Here is a 27,095-nt window from a genome sequence, read left to right as displayed (position 1 = left end):
GTGTATAAGCTGCTCTGTGGGGTCCTGGAACCCCAACCAATAGGACATGGAAAACCATGTCACCCATTACCTTTAAGGGGTGCAGTGTGGGGGTCGTCTTTTCACCTCTGTGTGATTTATGTTGGAACGTGAGTTACTTTATCTCCTTATTATACTTTGTACTGTCGCCAACTGTTTGCTGGAGTCTTATTTGGAGATGTGACCATGTGATGTGTCCTGAGCCCCCCTCCCCTGTCTCCTTATAGAAAACAGATTGTGTAATCTTCACACAACATGCCAAATGTGTGACCCCCAACCCCCGCTGCCATCAGCCTGGACAATGCTCCCCTTTGTGTCACACAATGTGCCGCTCTCTGCGGGTCTACAAAGAAGCTGAAGTCTCCGAAAATATCCAGATCAAGAGCGAGACGGATGGGACGGTCATGGGGCGGCATTGAGATGAATTCACACGTTGCAGATTAGTTACAGATTTTGTGCTGATCGAATCGGATCATCCGCGGCATATCCAGACCCTCACACTGGGGCTAATGGGGTCTTCAGCCACACATCTACACCCTGGGCCCAATCCCCATCAAATGGGTCTCCCTCTGATGATCACCCTTTGCACCTGAGAAAACCAGTCCTGACATAATTGACCTGTGACCCCAGTGCCTGCTGCACAACGTCTATTGTCACCCATCACTGTACAGATGCACCCCAGGTGTACAGGGTAACAAAGGGGTGCAATAGCAGCCACTCACCTTGGGTGTAGAGCAGTGTAATATTGGGGTGTATTAAATAATTATAGAGGATATCTTTAGTCTATTTATCCCAGGTGTACATGGTAACACAGGGGTTATAGATAACACTGGGGTATATGTGGAGAACTGGTGTAGGTAGGAGATCATATATGGGTGCAGAGAATACTTGTGGGATCCATAGTTATATAGGGGTGTAGTAGAGAATAATGGAGTGAGGGACATATCTGGGTCTCATTCACCCTGAATGTAAACTTACATAGGGGTGCGGGAGACAATCCTGAGGTACAGGGGGTAATCATGGGGTTCAATCACCCCGGGTGTACAGTTATTTTTGGGTGCAGGAGGCCACCTGGGGCTCACCCCGGGTGTACAGTTATATTGGGGTTGCAGGGGTAATCCTGGGGCTCACTCCCCCAGGTGTACAGTTATATCAGGGGACAGGGGGTAATCCTGGGACTCACCCTGGGTGTACAGTTATATTGGGGTGCAGGAGGTTAACCTGGGGCTCACCCTGGGTGTACAGTTATATTGGGGTGTAGGGGTAATCCTGGAGCTCACTCACCCTGGGTGTACAGTTATATTGGGGTACAGGGGGCTACGCTGGGGCTCACCCGGGTGTAGTTATATTGGGGTGCAGGGGGTAATCCTGGGGCTCACTCACCCCAGGTGTACAGTTATATCAGGGTACAGGGGGCTACGCTGGGGCTCACCCCAGGTGTACAGTTATATCAGGGTACAGGGGGCTACGCTGGGGCTCACCCCAAGTGTACAGTTATATTGGGGTGTTGGGGTAATCCTGGGGCTCACTCACCCCGGGTGTACAGTTATATCAGGGTACAGGGGGCTACACTGGGGCTCACCCCAAGTGTACAGTTATATTGGGGTGTTGGGGTAATTCTGGGGCTCACTCACCCCGGGTGTACAGTTATATTGGGGTACAGGGGGCTACACTGGGACTCACCCCGGGTGTACAGTTATATTGGGGTACAGGGGGCTACACTGGGGCTCACCCCAGGTGTACAGTTATATCGGGGTGAAGGGGTAATCCTGGGGCTCACTCACCCCGGGTGTACAGTTATATTGGGGTGCAGGGGGTAATCCTGGGGCTCACTCACCCCAGGTGTACAGTTATGTCGGGGTGAAGGGGTAATCCTGGGGCTCACTCACCCCGGGTGTACAATTATATCGGGGTACAGGGGGCTACGCTGGGGCTCACCCCAGGTGTACAGTTATATCGGGGTGCAGGGGCAATCCTGGGGCTCACTCACCCCGGGTGTCCATCAGCCACATGAAGAGGAAGCAGGGCAGGAAGCCGATGGGCCCCCACAGCACGAGCAGCGCGATGTCCAGGCCCTGGAAGCCGTAGGCGGCGCGGGCCGAGTTCTGGATGGGCCCCCAGCTGTTCCACACCAGCCCCTGCATGAAGCCCAGGAGGGAGAAGAGCAGCAGCACGAGCCAGCGCCGCCCGAACACCCGCGGAGCCCGGGACCCGGCCAGCAGAGGCCGCCGCTCCTCCTCCCGGCTCCACTGCAGGCCCATGGCCGCTCCGGTACCGCTGCGCTACCGCACACAACAGCCGCCGCCCGGGAGCCCAGCACAGCGGAAGTCACACGGCCAAAACATCCGGTCATGGGATTTTACCCCGCCCACCGTGACATCATCCCCACAGCTCCGCCCACGTGAATATTTACAACCCCGCCCCAATAATGTGTCATTCACACATATGTAGCCCCGCCCGTAGTGTTGTCACAGCCCCGCCCCCAACATGCTGTCCAACTTCTTCCTGAAGCTGCATTCACATGTGGCGTTTTGGATGTATTAGAACACATGCTTTTTTAAATGTTACAATGCCTATGGCTACTCTGGGAGCGGTTTTCTTAATTGCTGGAAGTGTAAGCAGCTTTGTAAACATTGTCACATCTGCTTACACTTCCTCCAGAGCCAAACCTATTGTAACGCATCCATCGCTGTGTTGTCGGGGTTATGGGGGGCCTGTTGTCAGGTGTAGTTATGGGGCGTCTGTAGCCGGGTAAAGTTATGGGGCGTCTGTAGCCGGGTGAAGTTATGGCCCCTCTCACACTTGTGTTTTTGATGCGCAGAACTTGCATTGCACTCTGACCCATTGTAATCAATGGGCTTTTTCAGACTTGCATCTTTTTTTCACACGCACACGCATTGCAGTCTAAGACAGATGCAAGTGCAATGCGTTTTTCACGCATCAATTGCCATTGAAAAGATAGAGCTCAGTCCTGAGTCCTTGAGGGCGCGTTCACGCGTTGCGGTTGCGTTTGAACCGCATTACAACAGCTGATGAGAGGTCATTTACCTAATTACATTACCGTTTATGTATGTTAACGCATGCGTTAAGAAAACGCACTTGTTAACGCCTGTAAACATTTGTAAATGAAAATGTTAACAGTGATGTAATTAGGCAAATCAACTCTCCTCAGCTGTTGTATATGCGTTTTAAACGCAATGAAAATGCAGGTCAATACGTAACATGTGAACACGCCCTGAAAAACAAAGCATTGAAAACGCGCGTGAAAAACTGAGACACTGAACAAACTCTGACTGAAAACTGATTGCACTCTGATGGAAACCAAACCCTGATCGCTCCCTGATCAGACTCTGACGCGATCTGCAACGCAAGTGTGGAAGGGGCCTATGGGGCGTCTGCTGTTGGGTGAAGTTATTTGGTGTCTTTTGTCGGGTGTAGTTACGGGGCGTCTGTAGTCGGGTGTAGTTACGGGGCGTCTGTAGTCGGGTGTAGTTACGGGGCGTCTGTTGTCGGGTGTAGTAATGGGGCGTCTGTTGTCGGGTGTAGTAATGGGGTGTTTGTAGTCAGGTGTAATTATGGAGCGTCTGTAGTGGAGTTAAAAGAATTCAGAATTTCCTCAGACACCCCATTACTTTACCAGTCACCCCATGATTACCTCCTGCTTTGGATAAATTCCCTCCAATAACATGGCCGCTCTGGCCTCGGCGACATATCTGGTGCCGGCACAGAGATGATGTAATCTTCCTGCGCCGGAGCCGCCGCGAATCACGTGCGTCTCGCTGCTGATGGAGCCCGCGGGAAGAGGGGCGGCAGGTACCGCGTCTGACTGCGGAGGGACTACACGTCCCAGCAGGCCCCGGTGTGCAGCGATAGCAGGGCAGCCTGGGACGTGTAGTTCTCCCCGCGCTGTCCGTCCTCTGAGGCTCCAGTTATATCCTCCCTGGTCAGTGCCTCTGCTTGCTGTCTGGCAATGAATCACTCATCCTGACACTGTGACGCGGCTTCAGCTGTGATAAGTCACAGATCTGCTGTTCACTTGCATTTTCATATTGATAGATTATGGCAATGTTCACACTACAGACATGTATGAGCTACGGAGAGGATGGGGGGCACAAGAGGTACCCGGGGTCTGTGCAGATAATATGGGACATGTCCCTCTAATGCAGGGTAAAGGGCGCTCCAAGTGTTTTGGGGATCCCGGGAGCGTGTGGTGGTCCTAAATGCAGAGCTCTATCAAGTCACCCCAGAGGGAAACGTCCTGGTGTCGGGGAGGACGCCCCCCAAAGGTGAACACAGAGCTCAGCGTCTTGGCCCACCGCAGCCACAAGACGGGGACCCCCTTTACAACATGCGCAAGGGGCCACACCTTTTGACCACCCGTTTAATTTTTATATCTTGATGCTGATTATCCCTTTAATTGTGAATATGTTAGTAATTCTTTCTGCAGGTGGTACATCCCCCCCCCCCTCTATACACCCCCACACTCTGCAGGTGGTACATCTCCCCCTATACACCTCCACACTCTGCAGGGAATACATCCCCCCCTATACACCCCCACACATTCTGCAGGTGATAGATCTCCCCCTATACACCCCCATACTCTGAAGGTGACATATCCCCCTATACACACCCACACTCTGCAGGTGATACATCCCCCCTATACAACCCACACTCTGCAGGAAATATATCCCCCCATATACACCCCCACACTCTGCAGGTGATACATCCCCCCCTATACACCCCCACACTCTGCAGGTGATACGTCCCTCCCCTATACACCCCACACTCTGCAGGAAATATATCCCCCCATATACACCCCCACACTCTGCAGGTGATACGTCCCCCCCTATACACCCCCACACTCTGCAGGTGATACATCCCCCCCCCCTATACACCCCCACACTTTGCAGGTGATACACCCCCCCCCCCCCCCTATTCACACCCCACACTCTGCAGGTGATACATCCCCCTATACACCCCACACTCTGCAGGTGATACCCCCCCCCCCTATACACCCCCACACTCTGCAGGTGATACATCCCCCCTATACACTCCCACATTCTGCCGGTGATACGTCCCCCCTATACACCCCCACTATCTGCAGGAAATACATCCCCCCCTATACACCCCCACATTCTGCAGGTGATAGATCTCCACCTATACACCCCCACACTCTGAAGGTGACATATCCCCCTATACACCCCCACACTCTGCAGGTGATACATCCCCCCTATACACCCCACACTCTGCAGGTGATACATCCCCCCCCTATACACCCCCACACTCTGCAGGTGATACATCCCCCCTATACACCCCACACTCCGCAGGTGATACATCCCCCCTATACACCTCCACACTCTGCAGGTGATACATCCCCCCCTATACACCCCCACACTCCGCAGGTGATACGTCCCCCCCTATACACCCCCACACTCCGCAGGTGATACGTCCCTTCCTATACACCTCCACACTCTGCAGGTGATACGTCCCCCCCTATACACCCCCACACTCCGCAGGTGATACGTCCCTTCCTATACACCCCACACTCTGCAGGTGATACACCCCCCCTATACACCCCCACACTCTGCAGGGAATACATCCCCCCTATACACCCTCACACTCTGCAGGTAATATGCCCCCCCTATACACCCCCACACTCTGCAGGTGATATGTCCCCCCCTATACACCCCCACACTCTGCAGGTGATACATCCCCCCTATACACCCCCACACTCTGCAGGTGATACACCCCCCCCCCTATACACGCCCACACTCTGCAGGTGATAGATCTCCCCCTATACACCCCCACACTCTGCAGGAAATATATCCCCCCATATACACCCCCACACTCTGTAGGTGATACCCCCCCCCCTCTATACACCCCACACTCTGCAGGTGATACCCCCCCCTATACACCCCACACTCTGCAGGTGATACGTCCCCCCCCCTATACACGCCCACACTCTGCAGGTGATACATCCCCCTCCCCCTATACACCCCCACACTTTGCAGGTGATACATCCCCCCCTATACACCCCACACTCTGCAGGTGATACCCCCCCCCCCCCTTATACACTCCCACATTCTGCAGGTGATACATCCCCCTAATAGACCCCCACACTCTGCAGGAAATACATCCCCCCCCTATACACCCCCACATTCTGCAGGTGATACGTCCCCCCTATACACCCCCACACTTTGCAGGAAATATATCCCCCCCTATACACCCCCACACTCTACAGGTGATACATCCCCCTATACACCCCCACACTCTGAAGGTGATACACTCCCGCCCCTATCCACCCCCACACTCTGAAGGTGATACACTCCCCCCCCCCCCTATACACCCCCACACTCTGCAGTTGATAGATCCCCCCTATACACCCCCACACTCTGCAGGAAATATATCCCCCCCTATACACCCCCACACTCTGCAGGTGATACATCCCCCTATACACCCCCACACTCTGCAGGTGATATATCCCCCCCCTATACACCCCCACACTTTGCAGGTGATACACCCCCCCCCTATCCACCCCCACACTCTGCAGGTGATACATCCCCCCTATGCACCCCCACACTCTGCAGGTGACATATCCCCCCCTATACACCCCCACACTCTGCAGGTGATACATCCCCCTATACACCCCCACACTCTGCAGGTGATATATCCCCCCCCTATACACCCCCACACTTTGCAGGTGATACACCCCCCCCCTATCCACCCCCACACTCTGCAGGTGATACATCCCCCCTATGCACCCCCACACTCTGCAGGTGACATATCCCCCCCTATACACCCCCACACTCTGCAGGTGACATATCCTCCCTATACATTACGTTGCTGTCTATATAACATTCCTGGTGATAGACGAGACAGGCGTCGCCACAGAGCGTTAATCAAATACGAGAGAATACGCGGATTGTGTTCTGAGCGCCAGAACAAGGGCCCGCGCTCCGCCATTACATGTCACATAGAAATAATTTAATAGCCAATCTATAATAACCAGCTGCTACGTTATAACATCGCAGCACAGTGTGAATTATTACTGACAGAGGAGGAGGCCAAGAGATGGACGAGAGAAGCACAAGGAATCCCAAAGCGGTGCAAGGATCCGACTTGTACTGAAATCACTGCAGAGCTGCACTCACAATTCTGCAGATTCCAACACTGATGTGTTCCTGCACCATCTACTTGTAAAGTGTCTGCACAGAGATTGTACTATCATTTATATGCAGTCTAGATAGTGTCATCAGATTAGTGAGTGCAGCTCTGTAGTATAATACAGGATGTAACTCAGCATCAGTACAGGATCAGTAATGTCATGTATGTACACAGTGACTGCACCAGCAGCAGAATAGTGAATGCAGCTCTGGAGTATAATACAGGATGTAACACAGGATAAGTAATGTCATGTATGTACACAGTGACTGCACCAGCAGCAGAATAGTGAGTGCAGCTCTGGAGTATAATACAGGATGTAAGTCAGGATCAGTACAGGATAAGTAATGTCATGTATAAACACAGTGACTGCACCAGCAGAATAGTGAGTGCAGCTTTGGGGTATAATACAGGATGTAATTCAGGATCAGTACAGGATAAGTAATGTCATGTATGTACACAGTGACTGCACCAGCAGCAGAATAATGATTGCAGCTCTGGGGTATAATACAGGATGTAACTCAGGATCAGTACAGGATAAGTAATGTCATGTATGTACACAGTGACTGCACCAGCAGCAGAATAGTGAGTGCAGCTCTGGAGTATAATACAGGATGTAACTCAGGATCAGTACAGGATAAGTAATGTCATGTATGTACACAGTGACTGCACCAGCAGCAGAATAGTGAGTGCAGCTCTGGGGTATAATACAGGATGTAACTCAGGATCAGTACAGGATAAGTAATGTCATGTATGTACACAGTGACTGCACCAGCAGCAGAATAGTGAGTGCAGCTCTGGGGTATAATACAGGATGTAACTCAGGATCAGTACAGGATAAGTAATGTCATGTATGTACACAGTGACTGCACCAGCAGCAGAATAGTGAGTGCAGCTCTGGAGTATAATACAGGATGTAACTCAGGATCAGTACAGGATAAGTAATGTCATGTATGTACACAGTGACTGCACCAGCAGCAGAATAGTGAGTGCAGCTCTGGAGTATAATACAGGATGTAACTCAGGATCAGTACAGGATAAGTAATGTCATGTATGTACACAGTGACTGCACCAGCAGCAGAATAATGATTGCAGCTCTGGGGTATAATACAGGATGTAACTCAGGATCAGTACAGGATAAGTATGTGTGAGCCTCGTGTTGCAGTGTGTGGGGGTTTATGTTGTCGCTGGGTCTTGGTGTGATGGTGCCCAGGAGCCTGTTGTCAGTGCGGAGGGTTTTATGGAGCTGTCTCTTCACGCTCTTTAGTTAATCAGTTGATGCTTTAGCGCGAGGTTTTCCCTTGTTCCATCGATCGTTGTCCTTCTGGTTTCTGCGCTGGGAGACAATAAAGGATTTATCACGTATTTATGGTGAGCCGCGCCGATCCAAGATCCGTTTAAGCGTCTCCTGCTGTAAATCACCCAGTGGTACCCGCACCGCGCTCTGCCTCTGGGGGGGCATAATGTCTTGCTGTTTGTATTTTCCGTTAAAGTTTCTTTTGTTCAGTGATTTTCCTGCTGGGATTTTCTCATAAAATCTTGAGTTTATATTTCTGAGGAGAAAATCAGACAGAGACGAGACGTGAGTCCAGGAGCAATGCCGGAGCAGTGGCCAAGTGTGTTATAGTTCACAGCGAGAGAGCGGGGATACGGGACATCCAGGGAGGAAGTTGCTGCAGGCTCATACAGGGAGCACAGAGCACAGCAGTGTGAGGTCTGACTGCACTTCTCGCCAGGGACATTACATAACACTGGCTGCAGAGAGCACAGAGCACAGCAGTGTGAGATCTGATTACACATCTCTCCAGGGACAATACATAGCACTGGCTGCAGAGAGCACAGAGCACAGCAGTGTGAGGTCTGATTACACGTCTCTCCAGGGACACTACATAACACTGGCTGCAGAGAGCACAGAGCACAGCAGTGTGAGGTCTAATTACACATCTCTCCAGGGACAATACATAGCACCGGGCAGTCTGCATGGTCACATGTGCTGACAGATCACTTTAATGAGAATCCTAGAAGGAAGGGGTTCATTATCATTATCATTAAAAGACATTTACCACCAGGATGAAGGACTGTAAACCAAGCACACTGACCTACTAGTGTGGCACCCCTGGCAGGACCTGCTCTACTTTAAGCTTTCTATGGGATTGTATTTAAGAAATAGGCTTTAAAAATTATGCAAATGAGCCTGAGGGGCTCAAGGCTCCATTAAAACCTATGCAGCCCATAGCTCGTTTGCATAATTTATAAAAGCCTTTAAAAAAATGGGGCACAAGAAGCTAAAATAAGTACGGATCCTGCCAGAGGGGGCGCTCACCAGTATGTCAGTGCATCCTGGTGGTATATTCTAAAGATCTTTGTTACAATTATATCAGGTCTAGCATTTATATTGTGTCCTTGGAGTGAAGAGATGTTATGGGGGCATAGATGGGTGCTATGATAAAAACCCCGGTATCATCGGGTGAAAACGTAGTAGAGGTATAGTAATGTATCATTACCTCTTTAGGGCAATATGTATATGTTTAATTAAAAAATTAATAAAAGTAAATAAAAAAATAAAATCACTGATTATAAGATCATAATACCTATAAAGTTCTGTACAATTCTATAGCGGGGCCCAGGCACAATCATGTATATAAAGTATTGTACCATATATCATGGAATAAAAAACAGCATCAATCGTTAAAACTCTAATAGATGTCCAAAAATTATAGACCAGTGGTGGCGAACCTGTGGCACGGGTGCCAGAGGTGGCACTCTGAGCACTCTCTGTGGGCACCCGGGCCATCACCCCAGACAGGACTCAAAACCTCCTCTTGCAGTCCCTGGCCACCCAGGACATGCTGTGAGCGGGGCTATTTTAAAGCTACACATCCTAGTGCAGCCTGGGACTACAGGAGATGCAGACAAGGCTGCGTTATTATTGTAGCTCCTGCTCTGGGCCCTGCAATTCTTCCTGCTCAGGGGACCCTGGAAGGAAGCTACATTGATAATCTGAATTTCTCCTCTTTCTTGCAACTGTTTTGGTGTCATCAGGACGCTGATACAATTAAAAGCCTTGACAAAACAGGTAGCGACGTGTTACCACTTAAATTGCTATGTTGGCACTTCGTATTTAAATAAGTAGCTTTGGTTCTAGTTTGGGCACTCGATCTCTAAAAGGTTCGCAATCACTGGTATAGACTAATGCAACTTCTACTAGATGTATAATACACAGAGATACATTCTGCCTGTAAGACGGCACAAACTTGTAAAAAGTCTAAGGCCACATTCACAGTGCCATAAGGGGGACGTATATACGGGCGATATACGTCCCCCATAGACGGCAATGGGTGCACGCCGCTCAATGGGAGCGGCACTGTACCCCGGAAGAAGATAGGACATGGCCTATGTTTCTCCGTAGTACAGCGCCGTGCGCCATATGTTCCTATGGAGAGGGGTGGGGGTGAGCAGCGCTAAAGCCCAAAGCAAATATTGCAGCAGAATAGATGAACAAGTCCCAATACAATGGCTGCAGTGTATTGTGTCCTGCACTGATACATTGTAACGATGAAGGCTGCAGTGTGGGTTGCGCTGCATCCTGTGAGCAGGGCTCTGGATGTACACCAGGATGTTTCCATTCCCTTACAGCAAGCAGAGATACACTGCACCCGGTGGATTATCAGGTAGTGAGTGCTGATTCCTTCTATTTTGCAGATGGCAAAATGAAACCGTTCAATCCTCAGGCGGCCAGAGACCTGATCCTGGCTGCGGCCCGACCCGTCGTGTTCCTGGGTATGACCGATGACTGGCCGGTGACCCGCTGGACCCTCCCCCGCCTGTGCCACGTGTTACAGGAGCAGACGCTGAGGTTCAGGATCGGAAAGAGGAAAGTGGACACAGGTAACAATCTCTGCTACCCTCTCCAATCACATCCAAAGCTGCATTCACAGTAACGCTGCCTAAACAGGATCATGTACAGCAATCTCCCACAATGCAATGCAGCAGAAAGCTCTGATCCATCAACCTAGCACCAATTCTGGGTGCTGCTTTGGATGTGATTGGAGTCAATGTTATTAACGTATGTATAAATTTACATATTCTATCAAACATAATTTTGATAGTGTCCAGTGCACAGGGACGTTCTCCTGCTGCTCACACGTCCCTATAAATATCCTATAGACGAGCGGCGGCCGGATCTGCTGTGACTCAGCGCCATTATCGGGCTCCTTGACCAGAATAACTAATCGCCTCGGATATATTCAAGTGCAGCGGGTGTGACATGGAGGAGGCTCTGAGGCCGCAGCTATTAGCAGTTCAGTATGGAGGGTGCGCCTCTGATGGCGCGGTAATGACCGGGTGTGATGGAAGCCGCACATTGAAGGTGTAAGTCATTCCAGAGGACACATTGTAACATGTAAGATTGAGAGGGATTACAGCGGCGCTCGCCTCCCCCACAGCCGCCTCCGTCTACGGAGGATGTGCACTACAACTCTCAGCATGCAATGACCCCTGCAGATTGCAGCAGCTGGAGAGATAATTATCAGGTCCTGATTATCACTCCAATAATGATAATTAACCCCTAATGACCTCATCTATATGACTCCACATGGCTCCAGGTAATCCTCATCCAGACCTCTGCATATCCCTGCCAGATATCCGCTACACTGCAACGCACGCAACGTGCTGGTGCTGACATCCTAATAGACAGCGCTGATCCCAGGAGCTGACATCCCAATACACAGGGCTAGTCCCAGGAGCTGACATTCTAATACACAGCGCTGATCCCAAGAGCTGACATTCTAATACACAGCGCTGATCCCAAGAGCTGACATCCTAATACACAGCGCTGATCCCAAGAGCTGACATCCTAATACACAGCGCTGATCCCAGGAGCTGACATCCTAATACACAGCGCTGATCCCAGGAGCTGACATCCTAATACACAGCGCTGATCCCAGGAGCTGACATCCCAATACACAGGGCTAGTCCCAGGAGCTGACATCCCAATACACAGGGCTAGTCCCAGGAGCTGACATCCCAATACACAGGGCTAGTCCCAGGAGCTGACATCCCAATACACAGGGCTAGTCCCAGGAGCTGACATCCCAATACACAGGGCTAGTCCCAGGAGCTGACATCCCAATACACAGGGCTAGTCCCAGGAGCTGACATCCCAATACACAGGGCTAGTCCCAGGAGCTGACATCCCAATACACAGGGCTAGTCCCAGGAGCTGACATCCCAATACACAGGGCTAGTCCCAGGAGCTGACATCCCAATACACAGGGCTAGTCCCAGGAGCTGACATCCCAATACACAGGGCTAGTCCCAGGAGCTGACATCCTAATACACAGCGCTGATCCCAAGAGCTGACATTCTAATGCACAGCGCTGATCCCAAAAGCTGACATTCTAATGCACAGCGCTGATCCCAAAAGCTGACATCCTAATACTAGAGAGATGATCAGTCCCCCTAACAGCTCCTGACCTGGAGAGGACGCTATTTGCAAATACCACCTTGCCTGTGCGTTGGCAGGGTTGTTGCAAATGTAACAGCCTGTGAAGCTACAACACAGAACTGCCCCAGTTGCTTTTCAGACTCATTAGCATAATGTTTAAAGTTGACTTAGAGAAAGAGAGATTTACTTTAACAGGTGGAAACTTCACATGATCTAAGAACTCAAAGAATGGACATATAACAGTGGAAAATCAGGAGAAAACAAGAAAAACAACAGACCCTTCTTTGTCTGCTGAGCTGTGTATCTAATCCCATCCTGTGAGAGTCTGCTGAGTTGTGTATCTAATTCTATCCTGTGGGATACAGTCTGCTGAGTTGTGTAACTAATCCTACCCTGTGGGATAGAGTCTGCTGAGCTGTGTATCTAATCCTACCCTGTGGGATACAGTCTGCTGAGCTGTGTATCTAATCCTACCCTGTGGGATACAGTCTGCTGAGCTGTGTATCTAATCCTACCCTGTGGGATACAGTCTGCTGAGCTGTGTATCTAATCCTACCCTGTGGGATACAGTCTGCTGAGCTGTATATCTAATCCTACCCTGTGGGATACAGTCTGCTGAGCTGTGTATCTAATCCTACCCTGTGGGATACAGTCTGCTGAGCTGTGTATCTAATCCTACCCTGTGGGATACAGTCTGTAGAGCTGTGTATCTCATCCTATCCTGTGGGATACAGTCTGCTGAACTGTGTATCTAAGCCTCTCCCCCTCTTGTTCTCTCAGAGCCGCAGTTTGAGCCACAGTGTGACTACATTGATGGGACCATCAGACAGTTCCAGGACTGGGTCAGTGGGAGTACTCATGAAGCGTCTGGACCCTTCTTCCGCTATGACCCAGCAGAGTCCTGGGCGTACGCAGATTACAAGTACCTGGCCCTTCTCTTTAAGGACCAACCGGAAATGCTGCAGGTAAGTTTCTTTATACATGGGTTATCGATGAACATCCCATAAGGGCTGAGCATCGCCTTCTCTGATAGGATATTACATTACTGATTATTATTGGATCCTTCAAAATCCTGTGTCCTCACACTGCTGTTCTCTGTGTACTGAACGGCACACTGTGTAAGGTATTGTCCTTAGTGAACTGTTTGATACCCAACAAGCTATAGGCAGTGTGCGGGGCAGGGACCACCACCCCCTCTCCGAACAGAGAAGTCACAATTCCTGGCTCTGATTTTAGGCGGATATGGCATCAGAAACCTCCCCATTGTCTCTTCTATAGCTCAGATACGTGTGGATACATTGGGGATTATTTAAAACGTCGGGTCTTCTGACGTTTTCAGGGAATGCGCCCTGGAACATGGATTTAGAAGGGGATAGTGTCGCACGCGATCGGATTTTGGCGCATCGGCGCCGGCTTTCATGCGGCAGAAATCCAGGGGGCGGGCCGTTGGACGATCTGACTGATTCAGACTGAACGCGGGATTTAACTTTAAAATTGTGTCGCAAGCCAAGCACTTACATGCACCGAGAAGAAGGTGAACTCCGGCGGACCTGAGCGGGGAAGCGACACATGCAGGATATCAGGCGCATGATCTTAGTGAATCGCGGCACAGGGCCCCAGATCGGGGACCAGCTAAGTAAATGTGCCCCATTGTCTCTTCCATACCTCAGATACGTACATTGTCTCAGCTATGTGTGGACACATTGGGGCACATTTACTTACCCGTCCCTGCGCATTCATCGATCCGGAGTGTCAGACGGAAATGAACTCTGCTGCATGTGTCGCTTCCCCGCTCAGGTCCGCCAGAGTTCACCATCTTCTTCCTGGTGCATGTAAGTGCCTGGGCTTGCAACACAATTTTACTGATAAATCTAATGCTCTGTCCGAATCAGTTGGATCATCCGACGGCCCGGCCCCCAATTCCTGTCGTATGAAAGCCAGCGCCGATGCGCCAAAATCACATTCCCCCTCTAAATCCCTGTCCCAGCAGTGTGATCCCTGAAAACGTCGGAAAACCTGACGGAAGTGCGGCCGCGGGACCCTTAGTAAATAAGCCCCATTGTCTCAGATACGTGTGGACATATTGGGGCTCATTTACTAAGGGTCCTCGGAGTGCATTTTCGTTGGGTTCCCTGACGATTTCCATTTTGCGCCGAATTGCCTGGGATTTTGTCCCACACGATCGGATTTTTGCGCATCGGTGCCGGCTTGCACGCGACAGAAATTGAGGGGTGCCACTGGACAACCCGACGGATTCGGACCAAGCGCGGAATGTAAGATTTAGAATTGTGTCGCAATATAGAACGCTATGGGGGGTTCTCAGGCCTTCGGGTTAACTGGGACAAATCAGCCCTCTTTCCCTTATCTGATGTAGGGGTACGCTCCCTTCCCGTCCCAGTCCAGGTGGTGTCCACCTTTAAATATCTGGGAGTCCAGGTGTCACGCAAGGTCCAGGCATTTACAGAGTTAAACATTACACCCCTGATAACTGCAACTGAATTGCGTCTAAAAGCCTGGTCCACTCTCCCCTTGTCTCTGTACGGGCGTATTAACATATTTAAAATGATTTTTCTTCCAAAATTCTTATACCTTTTTCACGCTTGTCCTATACTGCTTCCAAAGAGCCTGTTTAAACGCATAGACGGCATTCTCAGGTCCTTTTACTGGCAGTGTAGTGCCCCACGATTCAGTTTAGCGCTGCTTCAGGCTCCCAAGGCTAGGGGTGGACTGGCTGCCCCGGATCTGTATCTTTATTACCTGGCTTCCCAGCTAGTATATGCCCAGTGGTGGATAGATATAGACATGGGTAATGCAGCTACTGCACTGGCTGGTGCCCTGGTAGGTTCCTACGAGGCCCTTACAAACTTGCTGTACAGGTATAAGTCCCCATCTGATACCCCACTCCCCCTACGTACGGTAGCGGTGTGCTGGCGTAGGGCGCAATCCCTGGTAGAACCGAGCAGCTCTCCCCCTCTCTCGCCCAGGACTCCATTGTGGCTCAATCCGTGGCTTTCTCACTTCCTCTCCCTCCCGGGCTGGACAATGTGGGGGGCGGCGGGGGTGAAATTTGTAGGCCAGCTATTATCTCCGGAAGCAGAATTACTCAGCTTTAACGAAATAAGGGAGAGACATACTGTACCCACTACGGCCAGCTTCCATTACACGCAACTGCGACACGCATTCAAAGCCCAATTCGGCTCCTTCGGCCTGACAGTGAAATTCTCCAAACTAGAGACTCTGATGAGTACCCCGGACCTCCCTAAGCCACTCACTCAGTGCTATGCTCTCCTGCAAGAGCAAAAGTCCAGACCATTTGATAGAGCCCGTGAACGCTGGAGACAGGATATCCCTGACCTGTCAGATGATGACTGGAGGGAGGTCGAACTGTCCTACTTCACATCTGTAGTGAGCGCGAGGGACTTCCTGATCCAATCTAAATTCCTCCATCGAGTATACTTCACCCCTGCTAGACTATTCCGCATGGGAGCAAAGCCCAATGATCTTTGCTTTCGCTGTCAGGCTGAAGTCGGATCCTTCCTGCATTGTGTCTGGTCCTGCCCTAGGGTCCATGTCTTCTGGTCCGAAGTGCTGGAGTTCCTAAATGTACACTTTGATTTCCCACGACTACTGTCTCCCTCTGTGTGTCTCCTCGGTATCATAAATGAAGTTATCAATGGCCACTATGACAAAATTTTCTTTAGGTTTGTATTATACTACGCCCGAAAAGTGGTGGTGATGACCTGGAAGGACCACTACCGGTCCCTGTATACCAACAGGAAGTGTCCCCAGAAGTTTGATCGCATCTGGTCCAGATGGTGCGCGACTCCCCATACTGCCTTATAATCACGTGTGATATATACTCTTCTCCATGATGAAGGAGACTGAGCGTGCTGGTGTGTGTGTGTGTGTGTGTGACTGATTGTCTATGTGTCAATAGTTATTTGTGATGTATCAGGATGTCTGGCTGCAGTATCCTGCTGTCATTTACTGTAATATCCCTCGGTTAGTTTTGAAACGCAGTAAGAACCTGATTGTTACCATGGTTGTTGCTTAATAATCCTGTAATGGGGGGAAAGAAATATGTGACAGACAATCTTGTTCTTCGATTTTGTTTATTTTAATTGTATAAAATTTCAAAAATTGCAAAAATAAATTCTTTTAAAAAAAAGAATTGTGTCGCAATTGTGCACTTACATGCATCGGGAAGAAGAAGGTGAACCCAGGCGGACCTTGGCGCTGAGATCCGCCAGAGTTCACCTTCTTCTTCCTGGTGCATGTGAGTGCTGATCTTGCAATACAATTTTGTTTTTAAATTCCGCGGTTTGTCCGAATTAGTCGGTGGTCCGACGACCCCCCCCGATTTGTTTTGCATGCATGCACGATGCGCCAGAAACCCGCAATTCAGGCCAAAACGGTGAAAAGTCAGGAAAATGCGGTGTTCGGACCCTTAGTAAATATCCCCCATTGTCTCAGATACGTGTGGACACATTGGGGCAGATTTATCAAGCAGTCTGAAAGTCAGAATATTTCCAGTTGCCCATGGCAACCAATCACAGCTCAGCTTTCATTTCACCAGTGCTCATGAATATTTTAAAGGGGAGCTGTGATTGGTTGCCATGGGCAACTGGAAATATTCTGACTTTCAGACTGCTTGATAAATCTGCCCCATTGTCTCTTCTATAGCTCCGTCCTTCCTGCTAGCATCCGGCAGGACGCAGCCGCTCGTGGTGTTGGGCGGTTTTCTGGATGGAGCAGTGACTTGAGGCTTGTTAAACACGAGCCAAATGTGGCGGTGGGTCCTGAGGCGCGCAGACGTCTGGTTCCGGTGATGTTCCTGCTGGCGGGAGGTGAGGCCCAGTCAGCCGTGTCTCTGATACATCCCTGATTAATTGGGCCATTTGCGACGTGCTGGAGGTGGCGATTGCTCTGTTTATCTTCGGCGGCGGCTCCAGTCGCGGTAATGATTCCATTATCCCTCTCGATGAGCGCCATCCTGCATCTTAATGCTTCTTGCTTCATCCTCATCTTGTTCTATCAGACTCGGCATCGGCTCTTAACCCCTGCAGTGCCGGGGGCTCCCGCGCTCACAGCGCTTTCTTGGGAGAAGTTTTGCCTCGTCCATACGATGTGTTATCTGTCTCCAGCGGGAAATAAAATTCCCGAGGATGAGCCGGCGGGAGAGATTAGCACGTTCCGGGCCGCTGATTACCTCCGCGACCTTGATGAATGGACGCAACGTCCTTCCTAATTCTTAATGCACTTTTTCCCTTCCCTTCTCTCGTTCCGTAGATAAAGGCGCTTGTTTGACTCAAATGGCAGGAAGTGTTTTACCTAAATCCAAAATGAATAAGAAAACCCAAAGCAACTCAAGGACTGCAAGTCTCATCGTCCGAAATTGGACTTGATGATTGTCCGCTACCCAGTGCGGGGTGGTCACCTTATAGCAGCATCTAGTAGGGTACAGTATGGGGTATACAGTGTCTGATGGGTGGGCATCTGTGACCTCTGTGCAGAGACTGCAGGGATTGTGTAGACTGGATGCAACTGTAACAAATCACAGCAGTGAGAAGCATGAGGTCAAAGGTGATGTATGTTCATCATGTGACCACCAGAGGTATGACACCATCAGCGGCTGCCGCCATCTGCCCTCAGGCCCCATCCTCCTGGTACGCGGTGGCGGTCGCCCGCCTGCTGTTGTCAGACACGTCTGCGGCGCTCGCGGTGTTCGCTCCTGTTCACTGACCCAGAACCTTTCTAATCTCCGTCCTGAGCCGCCAGAGGTCCCATAATGTCGTTTCCAGTCCATTATGTTATTAGCGTCTGATCCGGCATCTAGTATTTAATTAGAACAGGCAGAGATACGTGATCAGTGAGAGAGATGGTGGCCATGGTACAGCTAATACTAGAACCAAATCCCCTCCAAAACAGCGCCAGACCCCCATATCCCATAGCAGTACCGTTATGTATACACAGTGACTCCTCCAGCAGAATAGTGAGTGCAGCTCTGGAGTATAATACAGGATGTAACTCAGGATCAGTACAGGATAAGTAATGTCATGTATGTACACCGTGACTGCACCAGCAGCAGAATAGTGAGTGCAGCTCTGGCGTATAATACAGGATGTAACTCAGGATCAGTACAGTATAAGTAATGTCATGTATGTACACAGTGACTACACCAGCAGCAGAATAGTGAGTGCAGCTCTGGAGTATAATACAGGATGTAACTCAGGACCAGTACAGGATAAGTAATGTCATGTATGTACACAGTGACTGCACCAGCAGCAGAATAGTGAGTGCAGCTCTGGAGTATAATACAGGATGTAACTCAGGACCAGTACAGGATAAGTAATGTCATGTATGTACACAGTGACTGCACCAGCAGCAGAATAGTGAGTGCAGCTCTGGAGTATAATACAGGATGTAACTCAGGATCAGTACAGGATAAGTAATGTCATGTATGTACACAGTGACTGCACCAGCAGAATAGTGAGTGCAGCTCTGGAGTAGAATACAGGATGTAACTCAGGATCAGTACAGGATAAGTAATGTCATGTATGTACACAGTGACTGCACCAGCAGAATAGTGAGTGCGGCTCTGGAGTAGAATACAGGATGTAACTGCAGGAGATTCTTGTACTGTATGTAGTTAGTGGATTGATTTGTGAACCTCTGTGTGACCCTTGTGTAGGATAGTGACAGGTTTCTTCCCTTGTTTGGGCCGGGGGGTCGGGGTATTGATGGGTCAGGGTGACACTGCACATTTTGATCGCTGTCTTTGATCTTGATGTCAATGAAAAAATGGAAAATCAAAGTTGTGACGGCTGAGAGGAGGAAATCAATGATGGAAGAAATATGGGATAGTGATGGGAGAATGTTCTCGGGGGAGAGATGTCATGTGCCCCGGCATAGATGCAGAGGTGTCCACACAGTGATGTCACCCAGCTAGGATCCTGCACAGTGGAGGTACTGAGAGCTTTGTGCATTGGATTTTGGGAAAGCTGGGTTGTCCCCCCTTTACTCTGGGCACAGTGTGGGGACCCTCCATGTTTCCTGTCGGTGTCATCTGTCACAGGTGTGATTCCACAGCTGGAGCCTTCGTTACAGTGTGCGCAGTGATCTCTCCTGCACATTGAGTGATGGTCTGCAGCACCTCGCTGGGGGAGGGGGAAATTTTAGGTTTTCTGTATCATTTATTAAGGAGGGGAATGTTTATATTTTCCATTGAGCTATGGGAAGGATGGGGTTAATTGGGGTAGAGGGGGCCGAACATTAATGTATTGTGCTCACATCACCCTCCTCTGTGTCCTCTGTGCTGCTGTGGCAGGAGGTGTCCTGGGAAGACTTTGGGTTCCCTGGAAGGGACGGCCGGGACAGCACCCTGTGGATTGGAAGTCGAGGAGCGAACACCCCGTGTCACATCGACTCCTATGGCTGCAACCTGGTGCTCCAAGTGCAGGGCAGGTAAGTGGCATCCCTGGTACCAAGTGGGTACAGATTCCTCCATCTGGGGTCCTCAGCTTTACTACAATTGTATCCAGTCTATGTATCCAGTCTAGAATATTCACATTACAACACAAACCTCTCTTTTCCCTTTAAGCACAAAGTATATGTGAAGTTGTAGAACGTCACCTATAGACTTTTATGGGAGAGTATAGTGGGCATGCTCTGTGACTTGTGCAGAGAGGAGGACAGTTGTGGCATCACCTATATATTTCTATGTGAGGGTGTAGTGGGCATGCTCTGTAACCTGTGTAGGGAGGAGATGAATTGTGACACCACTTTTAGACTTCTATGGGCGACTGTAGTGGGCATGCTCTGTGACCTGTGCAGAGAGGAGGGCAGCTGTGATATCACCTACATATTTCTATATGAGGGTGTAGTGGGCATGCTCTGTGATCTGTGCAGAGAGGAGGGCAGCTGTGACATCACCTATAGACTTCTATGTGCGACCGTAGTGGGCATAACGGTGGTTCCTGTGTTGTTATTAGATGGCCACATGATATGATGTCACTGTGTGGTTGTGATGATGTCACTAGCTGGGTGGTCATCGCACTCCCCCTCCGTCCTCACATATGTCTCGTGCTCACCTGGGTTCTGGTGGTTATATATTGAGCATTAGTGACCCCCCTGCCTTTGGGCGCCCCCTGCTGTCCGCTAGCTGCAGGAGGTCAGGCCGCGGCACACGTCTGTCCTAATCGTATTATTTAATGCGCCATTTATTGATGCAAACAAAGCCACGTCCAGCAGAGCGCGCCGCACAGCACGTTATACGTGAATACTAATGGGAAACAGATCGATCAAAGGAGAGAGACGGGATCTGAGCGAGAGCGGACGCTGCAGCCCCCACCTCTATACCCCAAGGTGTGCCCACTACTGTGCTGCTCCTCAGTAAGTCTCCTCCTATGTATCCATTACTTATGTGATAATTTGGGACATGTCCTTATATTTAGGAAGAGGTGGCACCTGTTTCCCCCTGAAGACACAGCGTACCTGTACCCCACCCGAATCCCATATGAAGAGTCCAGCATTTTCAGCAAGGTCAATGTGGTGAACCCTGACTGGCAGCGTTATCCTGGTTTTTCAAGGGCTTGTCCACATGTGGTCACCTTACATCCAGGCCAGGTACATAGTTGTATAATTCAAGAAAAAAATCAGATGGTCTTTCAAACTTTTATTAAATCATCTTCATTTATCCACAGTGTCATTCCTTAAATCCATAATTCCTACGCGTTTCAAACGGACTAGCCGTTCTTAATCATGGAATATAGCTGTATACACTTACTGCAGAGGGAATACTCACCATATACAGGATTTATGAGGATGTATCTAAGGAGCTCCCCCAAGTGGTGGTGTATAATCTGTATGTAGTGAGCTCCCCCTAGTGGTGGTGTATTATCTGTATGTAGTGAGCTCCTCCTAGTGGTGGTGTATAATCTGTATGTAGTGATCTCCCCCTAGTGGTGGTGTATAATCTGTATGTAGTGAGTTACCCCTAGTGGGGGTGTATAATCTGTATGTAGTGATCTCCCCCTAGTGGTGGTGTATAATCTGTATGTAGTGAGCTCCCCCTAGTGGTCGTATATAATCTGTATGTAGTGAGTGCCCCCTAGTGGTGGTGTATAATCTGTATGCAGTGATCTCCTCCTAGTGGTGGTGTATAATCTGTATGTAGTGATCTCCTCCAGTGGTGGTGTATAATCTGTATGTAGTGATCTCCTCCTAGTGGTGGTGTATAATCTGTATGTAGTGAGCTCCCCCTAGTGGTGGTGTATAATCTGTATGTAGTGATCTCCCCCTAGCGGTGGTGTATAATCTGTATGTAGTGATCTCCCCCTAGCGGTGGTGTATAATCTGTATGTAGTGATCTCCCCCTAGCGGTGGTGTATAATCTGTATGTAGTGAGTACCCCCTAGTGGTGGGGTATAATCTGTATGTAGTGATCTCCTCCTAGTGGTGCTGTATAATCTGTATGTAGTGATCTCCTCCTAGTGGTGGTGTATAATCTGTATGTAGTGAGCTCCCCCTAGTGGTGGAGTATCATCTGTATGTAGTGAGCTCCCCCTAGTGGTGGTGTATAATCTGTATGTAGTGAGCTCCTCCTAGTGGTGGTGTATAATCTGTATGTAGTGATCTCCCCCTAGTGGTGGCTGTATAATCTGTATGTAGTGATCTCCCCCTAGTGGTGGTGTATAATCTGTATGTAGTGAGCTCCCCCTAGTGGTGGTGTATAATCTGTATGTAGTGAGCTCCCCCTAGTGGTGGTGTATAATCTGTATGTAGTGATCTCCCCCTAGTGGTGGGGTATAATCTGAATGTAGTGAGCTCCCCCTAGTGGTGGTGTATAATCTGTATGTAGTGATCTCCCCCTAGTGGTGGTGTATAATCTGTATGTAGTGAGCGCCCCCTAGTGGTGGTGTATAATCTGTATGTAGTGATCTCCCCCTAGTGGTGGTGTATAATCTGTATGTAGTGAGCGCCCCCTAGTGGTGGTGTATAATCTGTATGTAGTGAGCGCCCCCTAGTGGTGGTGTATAATCTGTATGTAGTGATCTCCCCCTAGTGGTGGTGTATAATCTGTATGTAGTGATCTCCCCCTAGTGGTGGTGTATGATCTGTATTTAGTGAGCTCCCCCTAGTGGTGGTGTATAATATGTTTGAGTTGCTCTGCAGCCTCGCACATAGGACACGTTGGAGTGTGAGTGTGGCTCTGAGTGTTGTGCACCTTTAGTAGTCGGTGGAGACTGTTGGGGTCACACTGTGGGTGTTTTGAGTGGTGCTGTGTTCTCGTCTGCTCATACATTGGGGGTCTCTCCTGTGACTTCTGGGGGGGCTGTATTTCGGTAGTAGTCGGATCTGCTGATATCTTGGTGCAGAGCGATTCCCGTGTTCTGGGAATATTCCGGGAGCCGACTGCTTGTTCAGTCACATGTACCTGGCACCACCTGCTGGCGGTTTTGGGGATTGCAGCAGATTTCCTGCAGCCTCGCTGAGAAGCCCATGGGGGGCGCCCAGCACTGACATAATACCCATCATCCTTATTATAACGGGGGCATGTGTGCCCATAACCTGAGTGCTATCCCTAGCCCCTTAAATGATACATTGTAACAAACTCTCAGGCCTGCATGGAGGTCTGTGCAGCAGATTCCCTGAACCCACTGTAACAAAGCCTCAGCTCTGAGAGGTACATGGAGGATTCCCGCAGTGGCTGATTCTAATGTTCTGTAATTTCTTCCACTTCCCATTACAATCGTCTCTGGGAAATCAGTCCATATTGTCCGCGGCTTATAGCGTGTGAGCCCCTGCACAGCGCGCTAATCCCCTCCATAGTGGCCGGATTACAGATCTGCAGCCATTCACCCAGCTTTCCCTGTGTCCTGGTTATGTGGGGGTCCAGCAGCTCTTGGCGGGAGATGTGTTGTTGACGTTGATATTGGTGTGTTATTAGTCACTCCGCTTTCCCGGAGGCAGGATAGTATATGAGCTGTATATAGTGTATAACTACCGCTCATACCGCCCCCTGCAGGTGCTGCTGGTGCCGCCGCGCTGGTGGCATTACGTGGAGTCCGTGGATGATGTCACAGTCAGCGTTAACTCCTGGCTGGAGCTGGTAAGATGTCATTAATATTGTAAGAATGGATGACTGCGGCGCCCCCTACTGTCTGTGCATAAGGATTATGACTTGTGATGTCACTGTGACGTGTTATGACTTGTGATGTCACTGTGACGTGTTATGACTTGTGATGTCACTGTGACACTGTTCCAGGCGTCGTGCAGTCCCATAACGTATATAAGGATTGAGATTGTCTTACCACAATCTATACCTGTAATGTGACACTAAGGGGGCCATTTATTAAAACCGTGGTATTGCGGTTTTAACACTTTTTAAACTTTATAGCTGAAGCTGCTTCGGCCTGCGGCATTTCCTATGTAGGCGCGCGCACGCAGCGCCGAAGCAGTTTCTGCTATAAAGTTTAAAAAGTGTTAAAACCGCGATACCGCGGTTTATAACACTAACGAAACTAAGCACCGGCACCAGCTCACCCTGAGCTGGTGCTCGGTGCTTACAGCTTACACCTACCATTTGAAATGGTAGGTTTCCTTTAAGGGCCCGAATCACGTTTTTACGGCGGGTTACCCAAATTTTTCCATTTTGTGCTGATTTTCCCTGTATTCCCCCGGGTTTTTGGCGCACGCGATCGGATTGTGGCGCATCGGCGCAGGCATGCATGAGACGGAAATCGGGGGCGTGACGAAAACCCAACAGATTTGGAAAAACCGCTGCATTTTAAAAAAAAAAGTGTTGCTGGACACGCACTTACCTGCACCCAGCACAGATCGTGAACTCCGGCGGACCTGGGCGGACTTCAGCGCAGCAGCGACACCAGGTGGACGTCGGAGGAACTGCCATAGTGAATCGCCGGAAGACCCGAATGCAGAGAGCGCGCCGCTGGATCGTGAATGGACCGGGTATGTAAATCTGCCCTTAAGTATTTGTACAGCGATGATAAAGCCACAATATGGCCCCCTCTGCCGCTGTCATCGGAAACCCACCCATGACTCAGAGCTGCACTCACAGTTCTAAGGAGGTGTTTTACCCTCCAACCACATCCAAAGCTGCAGCCATTGCCACCATGACACATCACATTCACCCTCCAGTTACATTCAGGTCTGCACTCACAATTATTGCAGTCACAATTCTGAGAATGTTCAGCAGCAGCAGCGCCACCTACTGGCCGGTGCATTAGGAAGTTGTAGATTCTACTATTTCATGATGGCAGTGATTGTTCCGGCAGCGGCTCCTGGACGCCCTTCAGTCGCTCCTGTAGATTTATTCTGTATAATGGAATAGAGATTGCGCCATTCATCATCCGCTGCAGGTTTTAAGTCTCCTTTGTGCTTTATTAAATATGCAACATCCGAGGATGGAGCCGACTCCGACATTCACTAATGATCTGCGGATAACAGGGAGGCTGAGGGCATGTGTGTGGGCAGCGCGGGTTACCTGCATGGAGCAAAACTTATTACACTCTCCAACTGTGCTACATGCGGTGCCGCCTCCTCCTCAGCCCCTCCTCCTCTGCTCCTCAGCCCCTCCTTCTCTGCTCCTCAGCCCCTCCTTCTCCTCTGCTCCTCAGCCCCTCCTTCTCCTCTGCTCCTCAGCCCCTCCTTCTCCTCTGCTCCTCAGCCCCTCCTTCTCCTCTGCTCCTCGGCCCCTCCTTCTCCTCTGCTCCTCGGCCCCTCTTTCTCCTCTGCTCCTCAGCCCCTCCTTCTCCTCTGCTCCTCAGCCCCTCCTTCTCTTCTGCTCCTCAGCCCCTCCTTCTCCTCGGCCCCTCCACTTCTCCTCTGCTCCTCGGCCCCTCCACTTCTCCTCTGCTCCTCGGCCCCTCCACTTCTCCTCTGCTCCTCGGCCCCTCCACTTCTCCTCTGCTCCTCGGCCCCTCCACTTCTCCTCTGCTCCTCGGCCCCTCCACTTCTCCTCTGCTCCTCGGCCCCTCCACTTCTCCTCTGCTCCTCGGCCCCTCCACTTCTCCTCTGCTCCTCGGCCCCTCCACTTCTCCTCTGCTCCTCGGCCCCTCCACTTCTCCTCTGCTCCTCGGCCCCTCCACTTCTCCTCTGCTCCTCGGCCCCTCCACTTCTCCTCGGCCCCTCCACTTCTCCTCTGCTTCTCGGCCCCTCACTAAAAAGAGACGGCTCTTCTGGTTCCTGAATGACTCCCTACTAAATATATAATATTGTATCTGGTTAAACTGGGCGTGGTGAGCCAGTTAGGGGCGCGGTTAAGGGAGATCACTGAGAGGAGCCGGCTCCCGTCATTCGCGAACAAGAGCTGGCTCTTTGTGCCGGCTTGTTTGCGAACGACACATTACTACAGACCATGTACTGGCGGCCATGCTAATTATCCCCAGTTTGATTAAAGTTGTCTTGGGCCCCCTGGGGGAGGGATGGGGGGGGGGGCATTGGTCATGTGGTCATCCTCATCCAGTCATATAATTTGGATAACTTATCATTTGCAGGACTCTGACCACGAGGCTCGGGTGGAGGAAGCTGTGGTCAGGACGGTGGTTTGTGCCTTTAAGTCTGCGGAGGGAGCTGGGAGCTCGGGGGATTGGCTGAACCCCACAGAGGTGAGAGGCGCGGGGGGTCTCACTGCTGGTGTAGATTTTGTAAAGTTCCTTTAATCTGGTTTTACAAAGAACTGGCAAACATCTGGAACTGGAATTTTCTAGATTAGGAGATAGAGGGGAAGCATCGCAGATCTGATAATCCGGCAGCAGATTCCGGGTCAGGATTATCCGTTGCGTCTGGAGCGCGAGGCCCCGCCTTCTGTCTCCCGCTCCGGTAGATGTGATTGTTCCTGTGAAGGTCGGAATCTGCTGACGGCTCGCCGGAGGAATATGAGCGGAGGACTCGCAGGACGCTGCCGACTCAGCATATTTACTCTGATATAAAGTCAGCGGAGTCCGACGCTCATTAACCCTTTGCTTGACTTCGCTGTGTCGTTATTTGTATAGGACGAGGCAACGACTTACCACACAAATCTGCAGTACATAAACATGGCGGTCACTGCCGCCACGGCACACAAGATGGCGGAAAAGGTGACCGCAGGAAACGTCAGAGACCAAGATCAGCCGCTGACCAGGAGGAAAGAGCTAAACCAGGAAGTGGAGGAGGATTCCGGGACCGGCACCGCGCTCACCACATATCTGGTCCCTGTTTTACCTTCAGTAACTAATGAGGAATCGGAACATAAAGAGATGCAGCCGGCGACACCCAGAGAGGAAACCGCCATAACGAGCAACGAGCTGCTGGACTGTCTACTGCACCCAGAGGTCATCACCAAGGTGGCTCAGCTCCTGCTCAGCAGGAGGATAGGAAAGAGTTAACATTAAACTACAACTAAACTGCTGATAACAGAGAGTAATAGATTGTATCCCCCTGTACAGTCTCCTCTCCCCGGGATGTAACG

The 27,095-nt window shown here is 50.4% G+C and overlaps 2 protein-coding genes across 5 annotated transcripts in view; one reads left to right on the top strand and one right to left on the bottom strand.

Moving 5' to 3' along the window:
- The window catches only part of SLC49A4 (solute carrier family 49 member 4), a 27,340-nt gene extending 24,944 nt beyond the window's left edge, over positions 1-2,396 (bottom strand). The window contains exon 1 of one of the 2 annotated variants that reach the window (XM_072122074.1): positions 2,009-2,396. In XM_072122074.1, coding sequence (XP_071978175.1) covers positions 2,009-2,279 — 271 coding nt within the window. In that variant the 5' untranslated portion in view covers positions 2,280-2,396. The remainder of the gene's footprint in view (positions 1-2,008) is intronic. The other variant, XM_072122073.1, reaches the window with a different exon arrangement.
- On the top strand, positions 2,394-27,095 carry HSPBAP1 (HSPB1 associated protein 1). Of its 3 annotated transcripts, none has more exons than XM_072122077.1 (8): positions 2,394-2,419; positions 10,882-11,067; positions 13,406-13,590; positions 19,953-20,089; positions 21,079-21,250; positions 23,652-23,735; positions 26,143-26,253; positions 26,641-27,095. In XM_072122077.1, the coding sequence occupies exons 2-8, from the start codon at positions 10,890-10,892 to the stop codon at positions 27,010-27,012; spliced, it is 1,239 nt and encodes a 412-aa protein (XP_071978178.1). In that variant the 5' UTR covers positions 2,394-2,419; positions 10,882-10,889; the 3' UTR covers positions 27,013-27,095. The 3 variants fall into 3 exon arrangements, with proteins under 3 accessions (XP_071978178.1, XP_071978176.1, XP_071978177.1); XM_072122075.1 differs by lacking the exon at positions 2,394-2,419 and adding an exon at positions 3,725-3,831 and having other exon boundaries at positions 26,641-27,091; XM_072122076.1 differs by lacking the exon at positions 2,394-2,419 and adding an exon at positions 3,857-3,961 and having other exon boundaries at positions 26,641-27,093.

This window comes from Engystomops pustulosus, chromosome 8, assembly GCF_040894005.1.
Source record: "Engystomops pustulosus chromosome 8, aEngPut4.maternal, whole genome shotgun sequence".
NCBI lineage: Eukaryota > Metazoa > Chordata > Amphibia > Anura > Leptodactylidae > Engystomops > Engystomops pustulosus.
This window is presented reverse-complemented; position numbering and strand designations above follow the sequence as displayed.

Coding starts and splice junctions, on each gene's coding strand:
- HSPBAP1 (XM_072122075.1), top strand. CDS start 3,804: ATGGAGCCCGCGGGAAGAGGGGCGGCAG. Junction 11,068..13,405: donor AAAGAGGAAAGTGGACACAG/GTAACAATCTCT, acceptor TTGTTCTCTCAG/AGCCGCAGTTTGAGCCACAG. Junction 23,736..26,142: donor TTAACTCCTGGCTGGAGCTG/GTAAGATGTCAT, acceptor TATCATTTGCAG/GACTCTGACCACGAGGCTCG.